Source organism: Cricetulus griseus, chromosome 2, assembly GCF_003668045.3.
Source record: "Cricetulus griseus strain 17A/GY chromosome 2, alternate assembly CriGri-PICRH-1.0, whole genome shotgun sequence".
Taxonomy (NCBI): domain Eukaryota; kingdom Metazoa; phylum Chordata; class Mammalia; order Rodentia; family Cricetidae; genus Cricetulus; species Cricetulus griseus.
The window spans coordinates 387079977-387103183 of NC_048595.1; the positions used below are offsets into that span (position 1 = coordinate 387079977).

Here is a 23207-nt window from a genome sequence, read left to right on the forward strand (position 1 = left end):
GTGAGGCTTGACAAACAACTCATCCTTTCAACTCATCCTTAATTAAATATTAGTCTATGCCAAGCAATGCCAAGTTCAGGCATAGAAAAGATTGGTAAAACAGGTATAATTTAGCAGATCACCATCTGGTAAACAGATTTTATAGTTAGTTTTCAAAAGACAATAAAAAAATCATGAACAAACAAAACATATAACTGGGATTGTAATGCACAGGATGGCTTCAAGCCAACTGTAAAAGTAGAGAATGGTTTAGTCATTCTCATGGAATGGAATGTTAGGGCATGATAAGTCCTAGTCTTAGGAGTGTACAGGACTACAAACCAGTCTATTGTTTGAAAATCAAATAAACCTCTTATACATGATGGTAATCCCCACCTCCCTGATCCTGATGCAGCAAATGTGTGATGATTTCTGGATACTCTAAGAATAAGTTCTGCTGCAATGGTGTGGCCATTCTGTTTCTCCATGTAGCCACCTAAAATAGATTTTGTTTTCAACCTAAGTGGCACTGTGGTGTCACTGGTGCCGCTGAGATCCTGGCCCTACTTACATTTACTATGGATTCTTTAGTTTGAGCCATATCTGAGATCACACCATCTGTCACAATCAGGAGCACAAAATACTGGGAGCCATCTTTTACAGAAGATGCATACCTGAAAAACAACAGGAAAGTAAGAACAGCAGGAACAGGAGGAGATCCAAATGAGGGCTCCAGAGTGTTAAATTTCAAACCTGCCACAAATGCCTGAGGTGCCTATTTAACATGTCAAAGTAGACCTGGTTGCAAGGCTCTCCCAGCATCCCTCAGTTCCTATTTGTTACACGGTATGGCTAGGATACCCCTGGTTCAGCCCAGGAGGCGGGCTGCCCCTCCCCATATAATTCAGATATTTTGGCACCCCTCGCCATTTGTACCTTTCAGTTCCTGGCTTCCACACCTGGTTCCCCTCTCTCCACTCTTCCTTCCTCTTTCTGTCTCCCACAAGGCCCAGCTCAGTCTGGTCATGTCCACTCTGGACTCTCCCAGATGTCCCTGACTCTGACCATGCTCTCCTGCATATCTACAGTGAATTTTCTCCTCCACCACACCTAGGAGTAGTCATGTCCTTTCCTTTCCTTTTTATTATTTCTCCACTCACAGAGTAGCCACAGGCATGACCAACAAGCCTTCTCATATTGAGAAAATATTTACACATATGTCAGAAGTCTCATTAAGTACATATTTTTCTGAAATAACCAACCAGATTAGCTGCAGTTTTAGTGCCTGCCAGGACACAGACATATTTAGCTTTCTTAGAAGTGTTTTCACTAACAGAATTTTCCAGGACGGAGATTTCTTTCATAAAAAGGAAGGACTGGATATAGATTTTAAAAAGACCTGTCTGGCAGCAACTTATTATGTGCAAGCCTTCAAAAATTAAGTCATCAGAACTCAGTTTTTTTATCTTGAAAATTGAGACGATACTATTTATGTCTTTGTGTTACTATATGAATAAATCATATGTGTGGTCCTCAATGTAAATTGTGGTTCTGCAAATTAAGTGATGACTAAATGATTCTTGTTTTTGAACTATACAGAGGCAATGTTGCCTATCGCTGTGACTATACTAAACACCACTGGCATGTACGTACTGAGACAACCCAACTGGCGTGTATCCTCTGACACAACCCTTTCATAAGTTATAGAGATTTTTACTTTGATGAAAAATCAAATAGATGGTATATCCACAGTTCTGTGTGTGTGTGTGTGAGCATACAGGAGCATGTGTGTAAATGTATATGTGTGTATATGTGCATGTGTATGTATGTTTATGTGTACATATGTGTATACACATACGCATGAGTACATGTGTGTGCACATATGAATGTGCATGTGTGTATATGCATATGTATATATATGCGCATGTGTACTCATGTGTTTATGTGTATATATGTGTATATCCACATTATGCGTGTGTGTATGTGTGTGCACATGAATGTCCATGTGTGTACACGAACACATGTGCATATGTGCGTGTGTATATGTTTATGTGTATACACATATGAATGTGTGCATGTGTGTGTGCATATATGAATGTGCATGTGTGTACATGTACATGTGTGTATATGTGCATGTGTATACACATATGCATGTATGTATATATGAATATGCATGTAGCTATCTGTATATGTATGTATACGTGCATGCGTGTTCACGTGTTTATATGTGTATGCACATATGCATGCATGTCTGCATGTACACATATGAATGTGCATGGGTATATATACATGTATGTATATGTATACTGTGTTCACGTGTTTATGTGCATGTATGTATATGCACATATTTATGTGTGTATGTGTGGGTGCACATATGCATGTGCATGTGTGTTAGAGAAAGTATGCGCATTGGCACACATGTGCTGGGTCTCCAACTGGCCTAGAGCTGGCCACATAAGTTAGTTCATATTCAATGGTAAGTGAGTCTTACACATCTCTTAGGAGACAGAAGAGGCAACAAGAAGGCCTTGTTATCTCAAAAACTATCAACCAGATCACAGAATAAGTGATTTTAAAATATTGCATTACAGGCCCCCAAAAATGATCCTAACATAAAAGATCCTAACTGATCCTGCTTGAACATGCTGGGTGCAAACAACATATCATATTGAAGTGGATTTAGAAGTCACATGAATAAGAATATGTGCAAGTTTCTGAGGTGCAAAAGAAACTAGTGTGTACTCATGCTATTGATAAATGGCTGTTGACATAGCCCATTCACTTACACAGATAGAAGAGACGCTTGGATTAGTCCCACAAGGACACCACAAAACAACTGACCCTGAACACCAATGAATCATATGAATGTGACAGAAATACAATCACTGGGGAACACTTTCAAGAAACACAATCCTACAATTTCCAACTCTTCAGTTTTCAAAATTTGAACTGTCATTTTTTTTAAAAAAAGAAAAAGCATCTATTACTGACTATAGTTTAATGCAGTTTTCTATTTTGTGTGATTAATAGAAGACTGGCAATTGGAATCGGAATCCTTCTGGAAGTGCAGTAGCATCACCTTCATGCTACTTTAGACAAACCAAAGCTGCTGAAAATGGCAGATTTCTTATGGTTACAGAAGTTGAGTTTTATGAATGCAGACTCCCACCTTGAATGGCTTAGCACTCTGGATCTCACTCCTCAGAGGAGAGGCTGTGCTCACAGTATGTAGAGAGGGGGACAGAGACTGAAGCCTATCACAACAAACCTAGCATTTCTCTGCAGTTCTTATTCTTCTTAAAAGTTCTCAGAAACCTAGCAGTTTATAACCCTAGAAACTTTTAATAGTGCTTTATAATTAATGCCATAAAATATGTTTGTAAGGTTTCATATACTTAAAATTATTGTAAATTACATTGTGCATAAGAGCTGATCTATCTATTCTCTTGCTTAATTGCTCTCTGCACTGAAATAAATGTTTTGAAACTATCCCATTTCTGTAGCATTTATTTTATAATTGCATCATTTATTTGGAGAGTAAATCTAAATTTCAGATAAATCAATCTCACACTACTATTTTTAATTTAGTTACTTCATGAAAGTATTAATGATACTTATAATTAAAGTAATTAATATGTTACAGGAGGTATGAAGTAGAATGTATCTGGTGGGCCATACTTCAGGCTCCTTTCAGAAAGTGACAAAGAGACACGGGCTTGTAGATCAAATTATATTACAGAAGTTTCTTTCTTAATGGAACTGTGAATCGACAGTATAATTAAAACTCTTATTAACAGCCATATCACTACCTATTCTGGAATATAGCAATCTATAATTTATATGTTAATATTACTATGACAAATGTGAGAAACATTAACTATCTCAGGGTTTCAGAATTTGAATATATTTGCCTAGAGTTTCTGTGATGGTTCCTAGCATATTTTTCAGGAAAGTTCAGAAATGGTTCACTAAGATTTGTGAAGTATTTTTCTAGCTTTTCATTAGCTCACAGGGACACTGAAAGCATGAAGGAAAGTTCAGGCATGTGTTGTTTAAATAATTAGATTATCACTTAAAAAGTGGATTATGCATCTTCCTACTGAGTAAAGGGACGCATACATTTAAACATTTCATCTCAAAGATAAGAAAATTTAATTAATGAAATTGCCACCCAAACTGCTTCTAACTGCATAATGAGGTGAGCAAGAGATCCTGCAGAAGTGGGAGCTGTGTTTTGTTGCCTTCTGTGTTTATTTTTTGTTGTCTTTTTTCAATTATTTACTTATTTGATGTGTATGGATGTTTAGACTACATGTGTATCTGTTCACTGAGAAGACTAGCAAAGGATATCAGATCTACTGGGAATAGAGTTAGAGATTGTTGTGAGCTGCTGTGTGCATGCTAGGAATCAAACCCATGTCCTCTGGAAGAGCAGGCAGTGCTCTAACCACTGAGAAAACTCTCCAGCCTTCTGCATGTTTTTCACCTCCTTGGTAGAGATTTCAGGCAAAGGTGCAAGGCATAGCAACACAATGACTTTGAGTTTGATTGTCATGGTTTGAATTTTAGTCTGTACAAATGGTCACTTTACACATATATATTGCATCCACCAGAAAAATAAGAGTAATGACAGTGCTGGAACCTCATGGAACTACCGTGAAGGGCAAGCATGAATCCATTCTGCAGCACAGAGATTGCTGCCAGAGATGCCATAGCCTCAATAATGACTGTTGATATGATTTCAGTGACTGATCACACAGATGGAAGAATTCAAACATAATGTACTCTTCAAATTATTTTGAAATTAATTATAGAAACTCCAAAATAAAAATGTCAGTTCCTAACAAATTAAAACTAAATTTAACTGGTTATCTGGATTCTGGAATGTTCTCAATATTAAAAATAACAAATAAACAAAAGGATAAATGCCAAGTTGAAAATGGAGCAGGGTTAAACTAGTATTCACTATAAATAAGTATGGAGAAGGAGTTGGCAGACTTGAAGCAACAATAACGGTTCTCTGCAATGGAAGCAGAGCTACATAAGAGGAATGTTAGCTAGACACAGGAAATCCTGATGCCAGGCTAAGTTGCTTGCATTTAGCTAGACATAAGTCATCAACAGATGTTGAGAAACATTTTTATAGTGTTTGAAACATTCCCTGAACCCCACTGAGTAAATACCACTGGGAATGCAATGAATTGGAAGCAGGGTGTGTGAAGTTTCCAAAATGAATATAGACCCATAAATGTTGCAAATATGGTACTTTGTGTTTTATCCATTTCACATTTTTGACAACCCATTATTATTATCTCAAAGTAAGTTAATACTGAGAAATCAGTCAAAAATGAGGGTGTACACACAATTGCTATTCCTAAAGAGAATTCAAAATGCCAATAGGTATATAATAAACAGCCTACATCTCACTCATGCAGGAAACACCCTTGAAGGATAAAACAAGCAAACAGACAAAAATGGATTTACTTGATCAGACTTCGATACAAGTAGATTTTAATGGTAACATCTGATATTAGTATATCAGAAATCAGCTAGTAGACATTTTGTTTTGTTTTTGAGATATGGTATTATGTATCTCAGGTGTCCTCAACCTTGCTAAGCAACCAAGGATAACCTTAACCTTTGAACTTATTGCTTCACCTCCTGAGTGCTGAGATTACATGTATGTTCCCCTTACTCAGTTTATAGGTTGCTGGGTATGTGCATAGGACTTTGTGTATGCTAGACAAACACAGTAGCAGCTGAGTCCATCCCAGCCCCAAGTCAGCACTTATCCACTTGTCAAGTGTTTACTTCCTATATGGGAGGCTGGCGCTGCCTACTGTTGAAATACATTCATGAGAGATGACATATTCAAGAAACTATATAAACAGAGTGTATGCACATTTTAATTATGCTGATGCTTTGGATAAAGAAACAAATAGAATATTGTCGTTCAGCAGATGAAGTTCCAGGATGACTTTAGACATGGCAGAGATTGTCTACCATAAGAAGATATCAATTAAATAATTTATACTTAAGTCAATTTAATAGTTACATATTAAAAATAATTTTACATATAAATAATTTTACATATAAAATAATCTATATTTAAATATATTTATATATGAAATATTTTTATTCAAAATTAAATATAATTTTAAGATAAAAAATGGGAAAACCCATTTATTTTAGAGATTTATATTAAAAGGTCATCAGATAGAACTTTTTAATGTCCTGGGAAGAAAAGATAAGTGATACAAATCCAGCTTTGGCTGTTTTAGCCATTTTAAGCATAATAATAAACTATTAGATTATGGCTTTTTTTGAAGGATCTGAAAGCTATGGTGGACAGTGACTTGTATATTTGAGACTTAGGAAGTGTTGAGTGGCACACAGAAATGGCAACAGAGTATCAACAGGGACTATAGAGTGCTGTCTTATTATGCTCTACTTTCATTCATCTATTTCATTTTGTTTTGCATGTGTGTGGCATATGTGAGGTGTGCTCACCTGCGAAAGGGAATTGGAGGCCAGAGACTGATGTCAGGTGTCATCTTCCATCCTTTTCCATATTTACTTTTTGAGACAGGATCTCTCACTGAGCCTAGAGTTCATCAGTTTAGTTAGGATGCTGGCCAATGAGCTCTGGGCATCTATTTGTCTCTCTATCCCACCGCAGCACTGGGGCTATAGACATGAGTCACAAAGTCTGGGTTCTAGAGATGAGAACTCAGGTCTACATATGTGTATAGCAAGCACTTCACATGTCCCCACTGCAATACTATGGTTTAAATAGAAGTAAAAAAAAAGCATATAGAAAATTTCTATCCAAATTTAACTTTTAGAATACCAGGATAACAAATGAAGAACTTAATCGTAAGTACTGATTAGCATATTCAGAACAATGGGCATGAAACCATATAAAATAGCTTCTGTCATTTTTCTTTTATGTTTCTCTTATTAAATGTGATGTGTATGGCAGTGTTAGGGAATCAATTAAAATTATTTTGCATTAATATGGTTTTGATCCTGTTTTTCTTGGCAGTCGTCAATACACTAGAATGGTTTAAAATGAAACATTTGTCCTATAGGAAACTTATGAAGTCAATATAAATTTTCAATTTATAGATAATGACCAAATAGTTGATTGTGAAATGAATCACTTGGGAACAGAAATGCACACCATAGCGGAACAGAGAGGCACAAGTAAATGTCAATTAATCAAAAATCAATGTTAGTTGTTATGAACAAATAATGTTGAGATTCAGAATTCATATGTTAGCATAAATTATAGAAGGAAGTATTCGAGAAATCGAAAACCAATAGTCACCATAGAGAAGTGGCCTCTTACATCTTTGTCACTCTGAAGTCAGCCCTTATTGCTAAGACACTGTAACATACTTCCAAATCCCATGCCGTGTCAGATAGAAGACATTGAATTTCTGGTCACATTCAACAGAGAGGATGAGAACCCAGCATGTTCTGAGAACTGCGGTCTTATGTTGCCTTTTTATATTGAATGCAGACTAATTTCTATTTGTAACTGTACATTCATAAAGGTATAGGACTAGACCTTCTTAGCTAATTTCAAACTATGACAGAGTCTTTCAGGATTTCCCACTAACATTAAGCCAGATTTTTTTCAGGGATTTTTAAAGTGATATCTAATCCATTTATGTATGAATGAAACATCAGTATGTATAAATAGAGTTTATGTTTTAACATTTTCCCCAGAACGAGCCGCCTGAATCATGAGCAAACTCTCTCCTCCTAGTACCGTGTACTACATACCAGCAGACTTCTGGGAATTAACAAAATTAGCTTTTGTATTAACCTCAGAGAGATTGAAAGAAAGTGCCCTATATATCACAGAAAGAAAGCACTTGTCTTAATGGGATTGTCTCATTATTTTTATGCCACCACAGGACGTGACATTGATATGAATGACTCAGACACTTCACTCTTGTTTGCTCTCACGTATTCTTTTTAAAAGGACCTTGGTTGGAAAGGACAGGTCCTAACAGCCTGGTGCATGCTTCTTCATTTGAAACTGATATAAAGTTCTCTGTAAAGTATTGTCGATTACTTGGTGGGGACCACCTGCATCTACTTCCTAACTCTCTGGGAGGCGATGAGAAGAAAACACATTGACAATGAAATTGTGGTGCAGTCATGGGTGGTTATAGGCACCAATGTATGAACCTGCACCAGCCCAAGCACCTTGCCTGCTCTCTACTTACCTTGCTACATGGTTTATTACAGGGGCAAAGTTGGTTGGCCCATACAGCTGCACAGATTTCAGACTTCTGTAATAAGCTTCCATGACCCCTTCAATTCCGTCACAATAGGGATTCTGAGGATTGCCATTCTTGTAGAATATTATGGACAAGAAAGTAAAAAGAAAAAATTAGTCTCCATGAAAACCAATTAAAAAGAAATTAATACACACTGACATGCATAATGATAATTTGAATTTAAAAGTTTTATAGTAGCAACCCCCCAACACTGATGAATTAATTGGTTCACAATAGATATTACACAGATCATAATATAATAATCTAATATATATGTATATATATATATATATATATATATATATATATATATACTATTTGAAAAGGAGAGAGGGTAAAATTTAAAATAATCTGAGAAGCATAGCAGACATTTTAAAATCAGAGCTATCTCAACTCCAAATACAACTATACACACAGATATTTTATTTAAAATCTGGAGAGAAGAAAATTAATGGCAATAGTGTTTGTCTCTGGGTAGTTATACTTAGTGGTTTTCACTCCACATCCTTAACATATTATACATTTTTCAAATTTAATATAAGTAGTAAGAATGTATTACAATGTGAAAAAGGTAAGTGCTTTCAATTCAGTTTTACTTGAAAACTGGAAAAAGGCAAAAATATTTGCTATGCACACACTTTTCAAGTCACAGAAGCCTGACTTTGCCTATAGAAAGGGTCCTACAGAATATAATTTGAAGCGAGAAACACTGCAACAAGAAAAAGGGGAGGAAAAAAATCAAAGAGGATACCCATGTAGTTCAAGGGAATGGAGCTGCTTAGAAACAGTGCCCACATGCACTCACACCCTTCCTTTCTCACACTGCCCATGGCCTGGCACTGTCAACATTCATCCTCCAGGTCCAGATTTTACAAGTTATTCAAGTGAGATAATGATAGTTGTTGATTTCTTATCAATCTGTTCCTAATGTTGTATCACTTTGTATCTTGTCATCATACAGTAACCTACGTTGTCTCCTATATGTGGGGGAATCTGGAACAGCAAAGATGGGCTGTTCTGTAGCAGGCTAGCTCATGAGGTTGTGATGGGTAAGATGCTGGAGTGAGTTGCAGTCACCTGAAAGCCTGAGATGAGCTAGAGTAAGGAGACAAACGGACATGTCATTTTTTGTTGCTGTTGTTGTTGTTTTTAATGACATGGCGGCTAACTTCCCCAGAATGAGTAGTCAGAGAGGAGGATAAAGCCCCAGTAGTTTCTCATGAGTCTTTTAGCAGATGCTCACCATTGTTTCTCCTCTACTCTATCTTCTAAGACCAGGCCACCAAGAGCCACCTTCTCCAGGTAAGGACAATTAGGCTCCACCTTTGGAAGTGGGGTGTACAAAAACCTGTAGATCTATTTGAAGACATAATAACCATAGCTATACTTAAACAGAAATAATTCTAGAGTGCATGTTGATCCCTAAACAATCACAATAACTGATCATTTACAGATGAGGTTTGTTGAATTCTGTGTAGCAATTTTTGTACTGAATAGTCAATGCATATAATGTTAATAGCTAAAATGGTCAGTAAAGTCCTGTTAGACTTAACACATAAAGAAATGGGAACACTGAGTTGCTAGCTCATCCAATGTCACACTAGGCAAGGGAGATACAAACTGTGACTCTAGTAAGTCTGACTTTAGACCTTGATCCCCCTCATCTCATCGTGTTACCACTATGACACAGCCAATGTTTTGCAAAGCTGAGGATTTTAGAAACTAAGCCAGAGAGATCAACAATTTCAATCTTGTTATTTATAAACAAGGTGATTATACTAAACTCTTCCCTTTCAGTTTTATATTTCTTCAAGTATTTTAATTAATTAACTCTAATACAATGCTTTTAAATTATGATGGTTTGAATGAAAATGTCACCCATAGATAGACTCAGACATTTGAAGTCTTGGTCCACAGTTGATGGTGCTGTTTGGATATGCTTAGGAGGTGTATCCTTAATAACGGAAGTATGTCACTAGGGATAGGCTTTGAGGTTCAAAAACCTTGTTATAGTTGACCTGAGCAAGTGGGAGCTCACACACCCCTGTCTGACAACTGGGGAACCAACATAGGACCAAACTAGGACCCCTGAACGTGGATGTCAGCTAGAAGGCCTGGGCTGTCTATAGGGCCTCTGGCAGTGGAACCAGTATTCATCCCTAGTGCACAAATGGACTTTGGGAGCATATTCCCCATGGAGGAATACTCTCTTAGCCTAGATACACAGGGGAGGGGGTAGGACTTAGGCCCTGCCCCAAATGACTTGAAAGACTTTGATGATCCCTCATAGAAGGCCTCATCCTCCCTGGGGAGTGAGTGGATGGGGGATGGGATGGGGGGTCAGCGTGGGTCAATGGGAAGATGGGAAGGAAAGGGAACTGGGATTGATATGTAAAATAAGTTTGTTTCTAATTTAAATAAAATTTATAAAAACAATAAATAAAAGCCTTGTTATTCCCAGTTTTCTGTCTTGGCTCCCTATTTCAGGGAGATGCCTACTTTCATGTTTACCCATCATAACAGTGATGGGCTCCTATCCCTCTGCAACTGCAAGCCCCAAATAAGCCTTTCTTTCTCTAAGGTGCCTTGGTCACAGTGTCTTATCACAGGAACAGAAGAGTAATACACAAACCAAAAACAAACTAGCAGTGCCCCCCAGAAAAACAAATGCTACATATTCTCTCCAATATGGGGATCCTGGCTTTGGCTCTTTAGATTTTTGCGTATGTTTGTTTTATACGGAAGAGCACACACAGCCCCCTAGTACCACAGATGATGCAGTTGAGTTTCCTACATTTGTGGAAATCACAGGGGCCAGCACACATCAGGAATGCAATGGATAAGCCTTGCCCTGAGAAAAACCCAGGTTTCTCCCCTGCCAGGTAATTATAAATATTTAGCTTGAAGTGCCTATAGAAGCCAGAAAAGTATAGAAGGAAAGGGCCCATTGGTGGGGGCCAATCATAAGGAATAAGGATGAAACACAAGTGGTATAAAAGTAGGAAATGGGAATAATGGGAGGAGGATTGTTTAAGTGTGGAGGGATGTAGGAGAGTAGGGCCAGAGGGCTAGGAGGAAGAGGACAACTAATATTAATGCTGTTTGAAAAAAAAAAAAGTCATATGGAAACCTACTATTTTATAAGCTTCCATATATATGCAGAGATAGATAGATAGATAGATAGATAGATAGATAGATAGATAGATAGATAGATAGATAGGAGTATAAGTGGAGTTGCCTTACATATGGGGATAATGCTCCTTCCATAAGTCATAAGTTATCAAACAAATGAACAACCACAACAAACCCAGTGCCAGATGTGGACACCTCTCATTGAGTTGTTGACCAGAGGAGTCCCAGAGATTCCCAAACAATACGGGCAGTTTCCATTGCCCTTGGCTGCCCATCAGAACTTGATGGTAAGACCCTATTGCTGAAAACACACATGGTTCATCAGATATGAAGAAATGAAACTGGTGCTGACCTGGGAACTAACTTACCCATGGCTTGCTTTCATAGTACAAGAAGGTGTTATGCACATTTCAGGGGAAGAAGTTGTCACCAGTCTTACCCAAGCTATTGAGAGCTATAGTAACAACTGGCCTGACAAGATATACCCACTGATGTAATAGTGGTATCACACTTATGGAAACAACCAACTATTTTGTGTTTGTTTATAAGACCTGTTCTGCAGCAGAGAACTTCATGCCCCCTACTACAAACCTAGCCCATAACCTGGGGAGGCCACAGGCCCTTGGAAAGAGCTTATTCTTATTATTTGGCTAAATAGACACAGTGATAAATTGCCTTCTAAATATTTTCCTTTATATCCACAAACTAGAGCAGCTCACATCAGAAGAGCTGCTTGTTTCAGTTGACAGTGGCTGACACGGAGACTAACAACTGACCAAAGTGTAGAGAATAATTAACTGGAGAATTCTCAGTCCTCAGTGACACCTTTTTATCACACATTGCCCCACAAAGACCAAGGGAACCACGCAGAAGAGGGACTGAAAGATTGTAAGAGCCAGAGGTTGAGGGGGCAGGACTTCTCCAAAGTAGTTCTCCTCTGGATGTAAGAGGAGCACAACACTCATGAACTCACAGCAGCTGTGTGGCAGACAGCGCAAGACCTGCACCAGATCAAGCCAATCAGCGTTCCAGTGTGGATGAGACAGGCCACCTGCTGAGGAGCTACTGGTCATTGATGGCTGCTAGGGAAGGAAGGTCAATTTTCTTCAGTGTTGAGAAGGGGATGTTGATGCGAGGGAAGTTGGAGAGGGAAGTGGGTGTGGTTATGATTAAAAATATATTGTATACATACATGTATGTAACTATCAAAGAACAAATGAAATTATATTAAGAAAATAAAAGGACTTTTCATTGTAAAATGGATATACAAAATATCTAAAATCTAAGACTTAGAAGTTTACCATTTAATACAAAAAATGTTGGTTTTGATATTAATCACAGGTTGCCTAGATTGTGTCTGTGCGCACATGTGTGCATACGTGTGTGTGTGTGTGTGTGTGTGTGTGTGTGTGTGTGCATGTATGTGCGTGCGTGCGTGCGTGCGTGCGTGCGTGTGTGTGTGTGTGTGTGTGTGTGTGTGTGTGTGTGTGCATGTATGTGCGTGCGTGCGTGCGTGTGTGTGTGTGTGTGTGTGTGTGTGTGTGTGTGTGTGTGTGTGTGTGTGTGTGTGTAAGCCAGGCAGCACTGGGTGTCTTTTACAGTAGCAATTCACTTTATTTTTTGAGACAGGGTCTTCTGATAAACCTGGAGATCACCATTTTTGCTAGCTTGTCTGGCTATGATGTCTCAGGAATCCTCCTGTCTCCACTCACACAATGCTGGTTATGGGGGCACCACCAGGCCCAGCTTTCTATTGGTGTTTTCACATGGGAGCTAGGGATTTGAACTCAGGTCTTCACATGGGCGCTAGGAATTTGAACTCAGGTCCTCATGCTTTCACAGCAAACACTTTCCTAACTTTGTCATCTCTCCAGCTCAGAGCTGACCTATTTCATCTTCTTTTAAATAAGATTTTATGATGCTCTTTTCCCTTGAAAGGTATAAGCTAATTAAAATTAAAACTCATTACTGATTTTGGGCATAGGAAAAAATGATATGTCAGCCTTGAGGGAACAGGTACAAAGTAGGATAGTCATAAGCCACTTTTCTGATCAGCATTTTAATGTTTTCACTGGGGCTTGGATTTCTATGCAACTCTTTCTCCTCATCTGGAACTGGAATGACAAGGTCACCATTTCACTCCTTTGGTAGTGGAACCACAGGCACTGTAAGCTCTGCTTATTACCAAGGATTGCCAAAAGGCTGAGATCTGAATTAGTCCCCCTGCCCTAAGAAGTGGCTCTAAGATTTCCTCAGAGCATGTGAGAGAGAGAGAGAGAGAGTGTGTGTGTGTGTGTGTGTGTGTGTGTGTGTGTGTGTGTGTGTGTGTGTGTGTGTGTGTGTGTGTGAATGGGAGGGGGTGGTAAGAAGGCTTTACAATGCAGATATCTCTTTAAGAATACTTGGATTGTATTAGATTGGATTACTTAAAACATTTTACCAGTTACCAAAATTAGACTTCCCCTCTAATGACAAAGTTGTAATAAGTTAAAAAAAAAAAACGATTTTAATACTAGTTCCTTCAACAAATTGTGCAGGAAAGCAAACCAATTAGAATGGCATTGTATGGATGCCAATATTATCTCAGAGAAGTCCTAGTAAGTAATATTTCTCTTAGTAAGGAAAACAAAGGTTCTCTGAAAAAAATATAACCATTAGGTATTTCTAAACGTGGTTTATTACCATCAGGACCAATGTAATCCTGTATCCTGGGCAGTGCACAGGGCTATTTTCCATAGATTTCACAGGCTGACAGCTATCTCAGCACGTCTGAATTCAGTGTCAAAAAGAGCTCACAGGTCAAATAATAAACAGCTCATTCTTATCAGTAGACAGTTTTGCAAATTTGGCTACTGGCTAAAAGAGTGAATAGGAATTTTAAAAAAGCAGAAAAGGGGAGATAAAGGCAAAATTTATGTATAAAGGTGAGAACTATGCAGAAAGAAATTACTAACCTCATTTGGTTGAACACAATCCTTCCTTCTGGGGGCTTTAAAATAGATCCAGACCCCCCTGAGACTCACTCAAGTGATTTTCATGGCTTTTTAAGTTTCTGGAAGCTTTTCATTCTCCGAGGTTCATGGAATTCTCAGCAGATAGTCGCTTTTATCTGACTTAGGAGTACGATGTGTGAACTATTTCATGGAAGAAAACTATGATCCCCCACCCCATAGTGTCTTTTCCTAAGATTGTGTGGGTGATGGAATGGAAAGGCAAGGCTGAATATAGAAATAGTGATGCTCAAATACTCATGAAAATATGTGGAGAAAGACTAAATATGTTCATATAAAAGCTTGTCTGTGATATACACATATCACATATATATATACATGCATGTGTACCAGTGTGCTTCTACACATGTACAAATGCATATATGTAGGTGCATGTATGTGCACATGTAATGTGTATTGCCCAGAATACACACACATGTATTTCACAGGTGCATGTGTGTATGTATGTGTGTTGAGAAAGTAAATACCCATAGAGACAAATGGGGAACTCTTGTAAGCTATAGTTTAATAACAGTTAAGAGCAGAGGTGTTAAGAAAAAGGAAGATTGAGCTTTGATCCTGTCCTTTGGACTCTCAACTATCACACAGCTCCTAGAGAAATTCTCATCACACCCAGAATAAGTAATACGGTGACTGTGTCTGTCATGTTGTGTCTACCACTCATGGATTATTTTTTGGACATTATATTAGATAATGAGTATAAATGATGAGTTTTGATTCTGGTAATTCACATGTTCTGTCTGTGACATTTACTCAGCCTTGGTTTGTCTTCCTACCCAGGAAGAGTGGAGTTGTGGAAAAGCAGCACTAAGGCTAAGGCAGCATGGTTTCCATGGCCAGTTGGGAGACAATTCATCATTGGTTACAGAGACATGATCTCTTGGTTCAATGCTGCACAACAGCATGCTTGGGTGATTGGGTGTGTCATTTGTAAATCCACAGAAATGAATTTTCAATGCTCTGGAGATTAGGAAGTCTAAGATCAAATAGCTGGATAGAAGCTTTATATAGGTTGAAGGACTGCTGGCTCCTTATATGATGGAAAGTGGAAGGGCAAGAGAGAAAATGCTGAGTGAATTCTCTTCTAAAAGATCATCTTCTTGACCTAATTCACCTCTTGTGTGTGTGCTGCATGTGAAGCCCAGATGTTGGCAGCAGGGTTCTTCCTTGGTCACTTTCCACCTTACTGTTTGAGCAAAAGCCCTCCTCCATAGAAGATGGAGTTCACCAATTCAGCTAGACCTGCCACCAAGCCTTGGGGATCCTCATCTCTTTGCCTCCTCAGCACTGAAGCCATGGGCACATAACCACATACCCTTTTGCGTGGATGGTAGAGATGTGAAATCTGATCCTCATACAGCATGCATATGACCCACTGAGCCATGTCACTGACATCACAGTCTAGTCATCTCTTAGTAGGTTTACCTCTTAGTTGTGCTAGTACTGGCAATACCAGAACTTTAGACAAGATACATTCAGACCACAGCAACTTCTTTATGAAAAAACTGGATTTTCAAGGATTTGATTTAGGTGCAATTTTTTAATATGCATCCCATTGGTTTGATTACATGGAATAAATGTAAGATGGAAAAGCAGAGAAGGCAAGAATGAGAGGGGGAGAGAAATGAGTAACAGCACACAAAAGGAGAGGAAAGTTACTAATTTCATTTAGCTTAATAAATCATTCCTTTTACCAGGCATAATGAAGGATGGTCAGTTAAAGATAGCCACATATTCCTTGATAGTCTTTCTACTGGGAAGTCAAAATTAATTTCCCTACCTTGAAACCTGTGCTGGCCGTTGTAACTCACTTGGTAAAAGTAATGTGACATTTTGGGAACTTCTAAGTCTGTGGTCTAATGGATCTGGAGTTTCTGACTCAGACTTTAGAACACCCAGGAAAACTGGTGTTCTACGGGCGGGGAATCTGAATACCACAAGACTACCATATCACGACAAAGTATAATACATCTATCTGTGTCATTTTACATCTCTAAACTTTAGGGATATTTGTTATGCAATGGTGGATACCCAGAATAGACCTACTGTGTATATATGGAGGCTCTTTAGGCAGAGTTACTGATACACTATCTTTTTTATAGGAAGTTCATTCTTCTAAGTGAACTTTTATGAAACTGAGATGAGTATATGCTCAACAAAACTTCCTACACAAACAAGTACAGAAGGAACAGAAAACCAATACTGAAATATCTGGCATATTACTCTTTTCCCAAACTATCAAATACTTTTAATATATCATTACCAAAGCAAATTCATGAGATATCCTTCCATCTGGAGGCAGCTTGGCACCAAAACCAAGGGCTGGGAACATCTTGTCGCTGTCATAATCTTGAACAATTTCTCCTACGGCCTTCAGCGCCATGCCATAGGCATTCAGTTGGTAAGGGTTCATGTAGTGGAGAGAAGTAGGCTGGGCAGGATTTCCTAGGGACAGAAAATGTAGTAAAACACACGTACTTAGGCCACAGATTTGTAACAATACTGTAGGTTTTCTTTAATTCAGTTTCAAAAACTCAAAATTATCATTTTCTGCCTATCCCTACCCAGGATCTCTGTCTAGGCCTGGATCTTCACTCTATACCAATGGTGCCTCCCCTTCTAATCCCTCTCAAATTGTCACCTTGTCCTGACTTCACTCTCTTCCTTTAGTTATGTCTCTCCCACAGCAAACGCTATTTGTTTCTTTTGCTTCTTCTTGTTTTTCTTTTCCCTGGCCTTGTGTTTCTTTGTTCTGTTCTGTAAAACTGGCAATTAAAAGATCAACTCCCAACTCCTTGAGTCTGTGACCTTGTGTGAATCTCCCTTGTGCCTTCAACAATGCCAACAAAGATAGAAATGATAGTTGCTGAATGACATTGAACTTAACTAGTATCAGCAATGGTTATAATAATGAGGAATCTCTCATAGACTGAACATCTGACACCATTTCTCACAAGCTTTCCAACAAGTTCTTTATGAAGCATTTTGACTTTTGACTACTATGCTTCTATGAATATTCACACACAAGTTTTCATTTCTCTCAGATATATATATGTAAAACTGCTGGTTTATATGGCAACTCTGAATACTACAAATTTGAGTAACTGCTTAGTTGTTTTCAAAAGCAGCTACACCATCAACATCCACAATATTACGAAGGTTCCAATTTCTCTAGCTTTCACTGATACTAGCTGGTGAGACTGGCTCTGGCTATAGCTCTGGTTTATGCCTCCTTAAGTCAAAAGTAGGTCAAGAATACCATCCTATAATTATTTGCTATCTATATGTCTTATTTGGATAAAGATTCTGTTCAGATCATTTGCCTACTCTTATTTTTAATTTATTTTATTTTAAGATTATGTGTGTGTGTGTGTGTGTGTGTGTGTGTGTGTGTGTGTGTGTGTGTGTGTGTGTACATGAGTGTGCATGTGCCGTGGGGGGAGGAGCATGGTTAGAGGACAACTTCTGAGAGTTGCTTCTCTCCTTCTACCACACAGATTCTGAGGATTGAACTCGGGTCATCAAGCTTGGCAGTAAGCTTTATTTGATGAGCTATCTTGCTGAATCCATTTGCCTACTTTTGAATTTTGATTTTTTCATTGAGCTGTTAAAGTTCTTTGTGTATGTAAGTCTCTTATAGCCTGTAGGATTTGGACATATTTGCTACATTTCAGGCTTGTCTTCTGTTTTGATACTATAATTTGAAACACAAAATGTAATTTTGATAGCATTCACTTTATTTTCTTTTCGTTGCCCATGGACCTTGGTGACACATTTAAGAGTTCAATGTCACATCCACTGCCACCAGTTATTTCTGCTTTTTTTTCTGAACATTTTACAGTTTAACATTTTGAAATGTTTCTGTTTCCGTGAAGTTTTGTACATGACCGGAGATAAGTGTCTTAATTTCATCCTTTTGCATGTGGCCAACTACTTGACCCAGCACTCTTGCTAAAAGACCATTTTTTCTTCCATCAAATTGTGTTCAGTAATTCTCATTTGCCTTTTCTTGATCCTTAGCAATACCACATAAATTTATAAATAAATTTTCCCTTTTCTAAAATAAATCCAGAGTTGATATGGTATCAACTCTGTCAATCACTTGGAGAAAGATGGTTATTTTAGCAATGTTTGCTCCTTTAATCCAAAACAAAACTTTTAAATTTTTAAGTATTTTCTCTTGACATTCGTATCAGAATATAGTCTCCAGTTTGTAAAATTTATGTTTTGTGTTAAATTCATTCCTAATTATCTAATTTAAAAAAATATTATTAGAGGTGTGATTATCTTCTCATTTTCATTTTGAATACTTTTTTCCTTGCAAAGGTATAGAAAAGAATTGAGGTCCGTATTTATCTTCCTTCCTGTAGCCTTTCTCAACTCATGATTAATTGTAACACATTTTTAGTGGATTTCTCAGGATTTTGCATATTACAGGATATCTTCAAAAGTAGTTTCATTTCACTTTTATTTACCTATGGCATTGATATTTAATTATTTTCTCTAACTTCTCTAAAATCCAACTTCTCTAACTTCTCTCATTCCTAAGCATGATGTTGAGTAGGTTTTTTTATACTTTCTCCTCTACAAGGTTTGAAAGTGTTTGGCCACAAACACATGTAGAATTTTGCCAAATAATTTCTCAGCAACATTGGGATAGTATTCATTTTCAAAATTTTAATATTCAAAAATCAAGTAATATAAAGTAGTCCTATGAATAGCAGAAAATTAGAAAATGAATGAGCAGATGATATGCCACTATACTCCATTGGTTTTGGTTATTTTACAGAGTGTTTTTATATACACATGTACATGAAAGGTGATTTTTAAGTTTTTTTCTTGTGATGTCTTGGCCTCATCTTTGCATTTAAGTATTAACAGCCTCACAGAAAGAACCAGGAGATGCTTTTTTCTCATTGGTTTTTGGAACAGCTTGTGAAAGGCTGGCAATTAAAAGAGTTGGTAGACTTCATCAATGAAGCCTCCTGGAATTAAGGTCCAGTAAGTAAACACTGAAGATAGTTTTCTCATTGCTAATTCAGTTTCTTGTTACACATTGTTCAGGTTTTCAGGATCTTAAATGAATTTCAGTTACTGTGTCTTTCTATTGAATAGACATTTGATCCTCTTAGTTGGTCTAAAATTCACCAAAAGAACAACTAATAGTTCTTTCAACCAGTTGGATACAAGCTGAGTTACTTATTATGGGCCATATTTGATAGGCATGAATCAAGATTACTATCTGAAGACATAATGCTAATGAATAAACTTTTACATACAGAAAAAAAGTGAGCTGTTAGAATTTGGCCTAATTGACTGTAGTTCTAGCTCTTCAACATGTCTTACTAGTAGAATGTTTTGTAGGACTAGTTTTGCTCAACTAATTCAAGAAGAAGGTTGCAAGAAGAAGGTTGGATTTAAGTGCTTTTTGGATGGTGATTTGTGAAATGTGGGTCAGTGTAAGAGAAATGTAAAGAGATAATATGAGAGCTGTATACACATGAGTAATTCAGAAAAATCTGCAGGGGCTCCCCAGCATGCAACTGGGGTGTTGTGCAGGTTTGTTTTATGTCATGTTGACACAAACTAGAGTCATTTGAAGACAGACACAATCAAGAAAATGCCTCCATAAGATCAGGCTGTAGGCAAGTCTATAGGGCATTTTCTTAATTAGTGATTGATATGGGAGGTCCCAGGCCATTGTGAGTGGTGCCATCCCTGGGCTGGTTGTTGTGGGTTCTGTAAGAAAGCCACAAAGAGAAAGCCAGTAAGCAGCACTCCTCCATGCCCTCTGCATCAGCTCTTGCCTCCAGATTCCTGCCCTGTTTGAGTTCCTGTCCTGTCTTCCTCCAATGATGAACAGTGATGTGGAAGCGTAAGCCGAATAAACCCTTCACTCCCCAGTTTGCTTAGGTCACAGTGTTTTGTTACAGCAACAGTAACCCTAATACCAGCATCATCCTCGTAAATACAGTGGAGGCTAAAGGTAATGTCATTCAAAAGTGCACTCAATTCTCCTAACCCTGTAACATATCCCAGCAACTCCAGATCCCATGGGGAAGCCTCAGTTTTCCTTGTTATTGTATAACTCAGGAGCTGTGGCTTGCTGCAGCTGCAGCTGTTTGATATCAGCAGAAAATATCACATAGTACCACGAGTTTGGGAGGAAGAAGAAATAAAAAATTCCAAACACAGCTTTCTAATGAAGCTGTACTTCCTTTTTGTCCTGTAAATTTGACTTTTCTCAGTAAACCACTGTAGTTTGGGAATTACCTGTAGGTAAATATATACTTATGGCAACTTTTGGCAAAAATAAGCAACAAAGACTTGCAGGATGACTTAGTGGTTAGCAGTGCTTGGGGCATAAGCCCAGAACCCATAGCGGAATGACAGAACTGACTGACATTGTCAGCTGCTCTCCATCCACAGGCTGTGATACGTGCCTGCTCATACTCATACATGCACACACACAAATGGTAATAAAATAAAACCTAAAAAGATAAAATGGGGCTCGTGTTCCTAGGATATATTATAACTGATTCAAACAGTCATTTCATTCCAAATAAACTTGGTTAAAATAAAATAAAATTTTCATTATTTTTTCTCCTTAAAATATTTTTACACGAATGATTAATGTTCATATAAAATATCATATATCAATCATATTTAATGAATTAGATATCAGAAGGTTAATATTTGGGATTAATTATGATTGGACCCCATTTTCATGAGTAAATACACACAGAGGTGCTTCAGAATGGGGTCAATAATTAGACTTGCTTCAGAAATGACTTATACACACAATGGACTTAGCTACATCTAAAATCGGTATTCTTTGGAACGACATGTGAAATAGTAAAATGGTTCAACATGTAGTTAATGTGTTGTATATTTTGTTATATTTCCTTTACATTTTGTATATGTAAACTGTTGTATAATGTTAAAATAAGACAGAATTTTAGGATTTTTGGTGAAAAAAAAACTTAAGTGTCAACAGCTCTTATCAGGGAACAGTGGTAGCACTCACCATTTGATGCTGTGAAGTCAATAGCCACTGTGAAGTTGATCTGAGTCCTAGAACAGAAGCAAATAAAGAGTCACCAAGTAAGCAATTGCACCCACAAGGTTATTGTCACATTTTCAGTGTTACAAGTTTTCTTAAGTGTTGAATTTGAACAAATATTACACAGCATGAAATAGGCACATTTACTAGGTAAGAGTGTGTTAAGAATATCTTTGTTGTCATAATTCTGTAAAACAAAAAGTGGTTTGAACAAGATTAGCTTGGTTTTGAGCTTGGTAACCATTCCAGTGGCTGAGTGAAGAGTCTACATAGCGACTGTAAGATTCAAGTTCAACTCTCATAGTTAATTGCTGCTTTTGAAACCATCAGTAAAACTGTCACACATCTCTACAATGTCAGTCCTTAAGCTAACTTTCAAAAGTCCTGAAGATAGGACCTGCCTCTATGTTTCTGAAAACTGAAATAGCTCAAGGGACAGCCAACATCAAGTTGGCATGGTAACCTCTACCTATTTATCAGTTATTGATAAATATAGCAATAAGAAATGTATGTATATTTTCGTTTTCAGCATCCAGTCAATACCTTACTTGGTTAGTTTTTTTTTTTCTTTTAAAAGAGTTACCTGTTTTTTCTCCCTCCCTCCCTCTATCCCTCCCTCCCTCCCACCTTCCCTCCCTCCCTCCTTCCTTCTCTCCCTCTTTCTTTTTTCTTTCTTTCTTGCTCATCCTTTAATTCTTTTGTTCTATTACAAATTAAATGAGCAACATTTCCCTTTTGGGTACACTCATGACTATTTATATTTACGATACCATTCCTTTCTTTGCAAAGACAAAAGCCATAAGTGTCAGTGCCATTATTACAGTGACAGTGTAACCTTATCTGTGAACCTCCCTTTCTTGTGTTATTTAAATGGCACCTCATTAAAGGAAATAAGCATGTGTTTTAGGAATACACTTAGCATATTTTAAAGACTTGAACTATTTCTTGTGAGAAACAATTCTCCTGACAAACTGATTCAAAGTCTGGAACAGTCAGATACCAATGATGACAATGATGCCTACCTTGATGTCCATACTAACCCAGAGGGGACTTATACATGAATGGTCTCTGACTCTAGAACAAAATCATCAAGCCCTATCATACTCCACTAACAAGCATTCCTTTCCCGTTTCAGACTCAGCCTCGGAAATTCTGCATCCAATTCTGAGACTGACTCAAGTGCACAGCTCTCCCTAGGGAACGAGCAACTTGTCATATTTATATATAACAAAGTCAATGTAGACTCCTTTTATAGCCATGCAGTAATGTTTTACTCCAAGTAGAAATCAGGTTTAGAGGCTAAGAATCCAGGCTCCCAGGAGGATCCATTCTGATCAGCACAAATCCAAAAGAGTATAACATTTAGAGAAGTAACACAGTGAGACATTAGGGAGATGGAACCTTGATATCTAACTCCCTTTGTGGGGCTAAAAGGAATGGCACCCCAACCCACTGATGTGTCATGGCAAACGACTGAAATACAGGGTGACAAGCTAACAAGAAAACAGAGTAAGGCTGAATTTGAAAGAGCTGGTTTAGTGTCTCAGCAACTCACTTGTGACCTTTGCCAAATTTCAATATTCTTAGAGGGCAGACTCACAGTAATAGCATAATAGCAGAAAAGAGACAACAGAAGTAAATAAAATATATACATATAAATAGCATGCATATTAAATATACATATTATGATGCACAGTTATCTGTTAATCTAACAATAATTTGATAAGA

The 23207-nt window shown here is 37.7% G+C and overlaps 1 protein-coding gene and 1 pseudogene across 2 annotated transcripts in view; both read right to left on the reverse strand.

Moving 5' to 3' along the window:
• The window catches only part of LOC100767916 (copine-8), a 188424-nt gene that overhangs the window by 14019 nt on the left and 151198 nt on the right, over positions 1-23207 (reverse strand). For both annotated transcript variants that reach the window (XM_027396311.2, XM_027396312.2), the window contains 4 exons: positions 21444-21490; positions 16680-16861; positions 8220-8347; positions 551-653 (listed from right to left, as the gene is read on the reverse strand). In XM_027396311.2, the coding sequence (XP_027252112.1) occupies positions 551-653; positions 8220-8347; positions 16680-16861; positions 21444-21490 (460 nt within the window). The remainder of the gene's footprint in view (positions 1-550; positions 654-8219; positions 8348-16679; positions 16862-21443; positions 21491-23207) is intronic.
• LOC113831490 lies at positions 11011-11163 on the reverse strand (annotated as a pseudogene).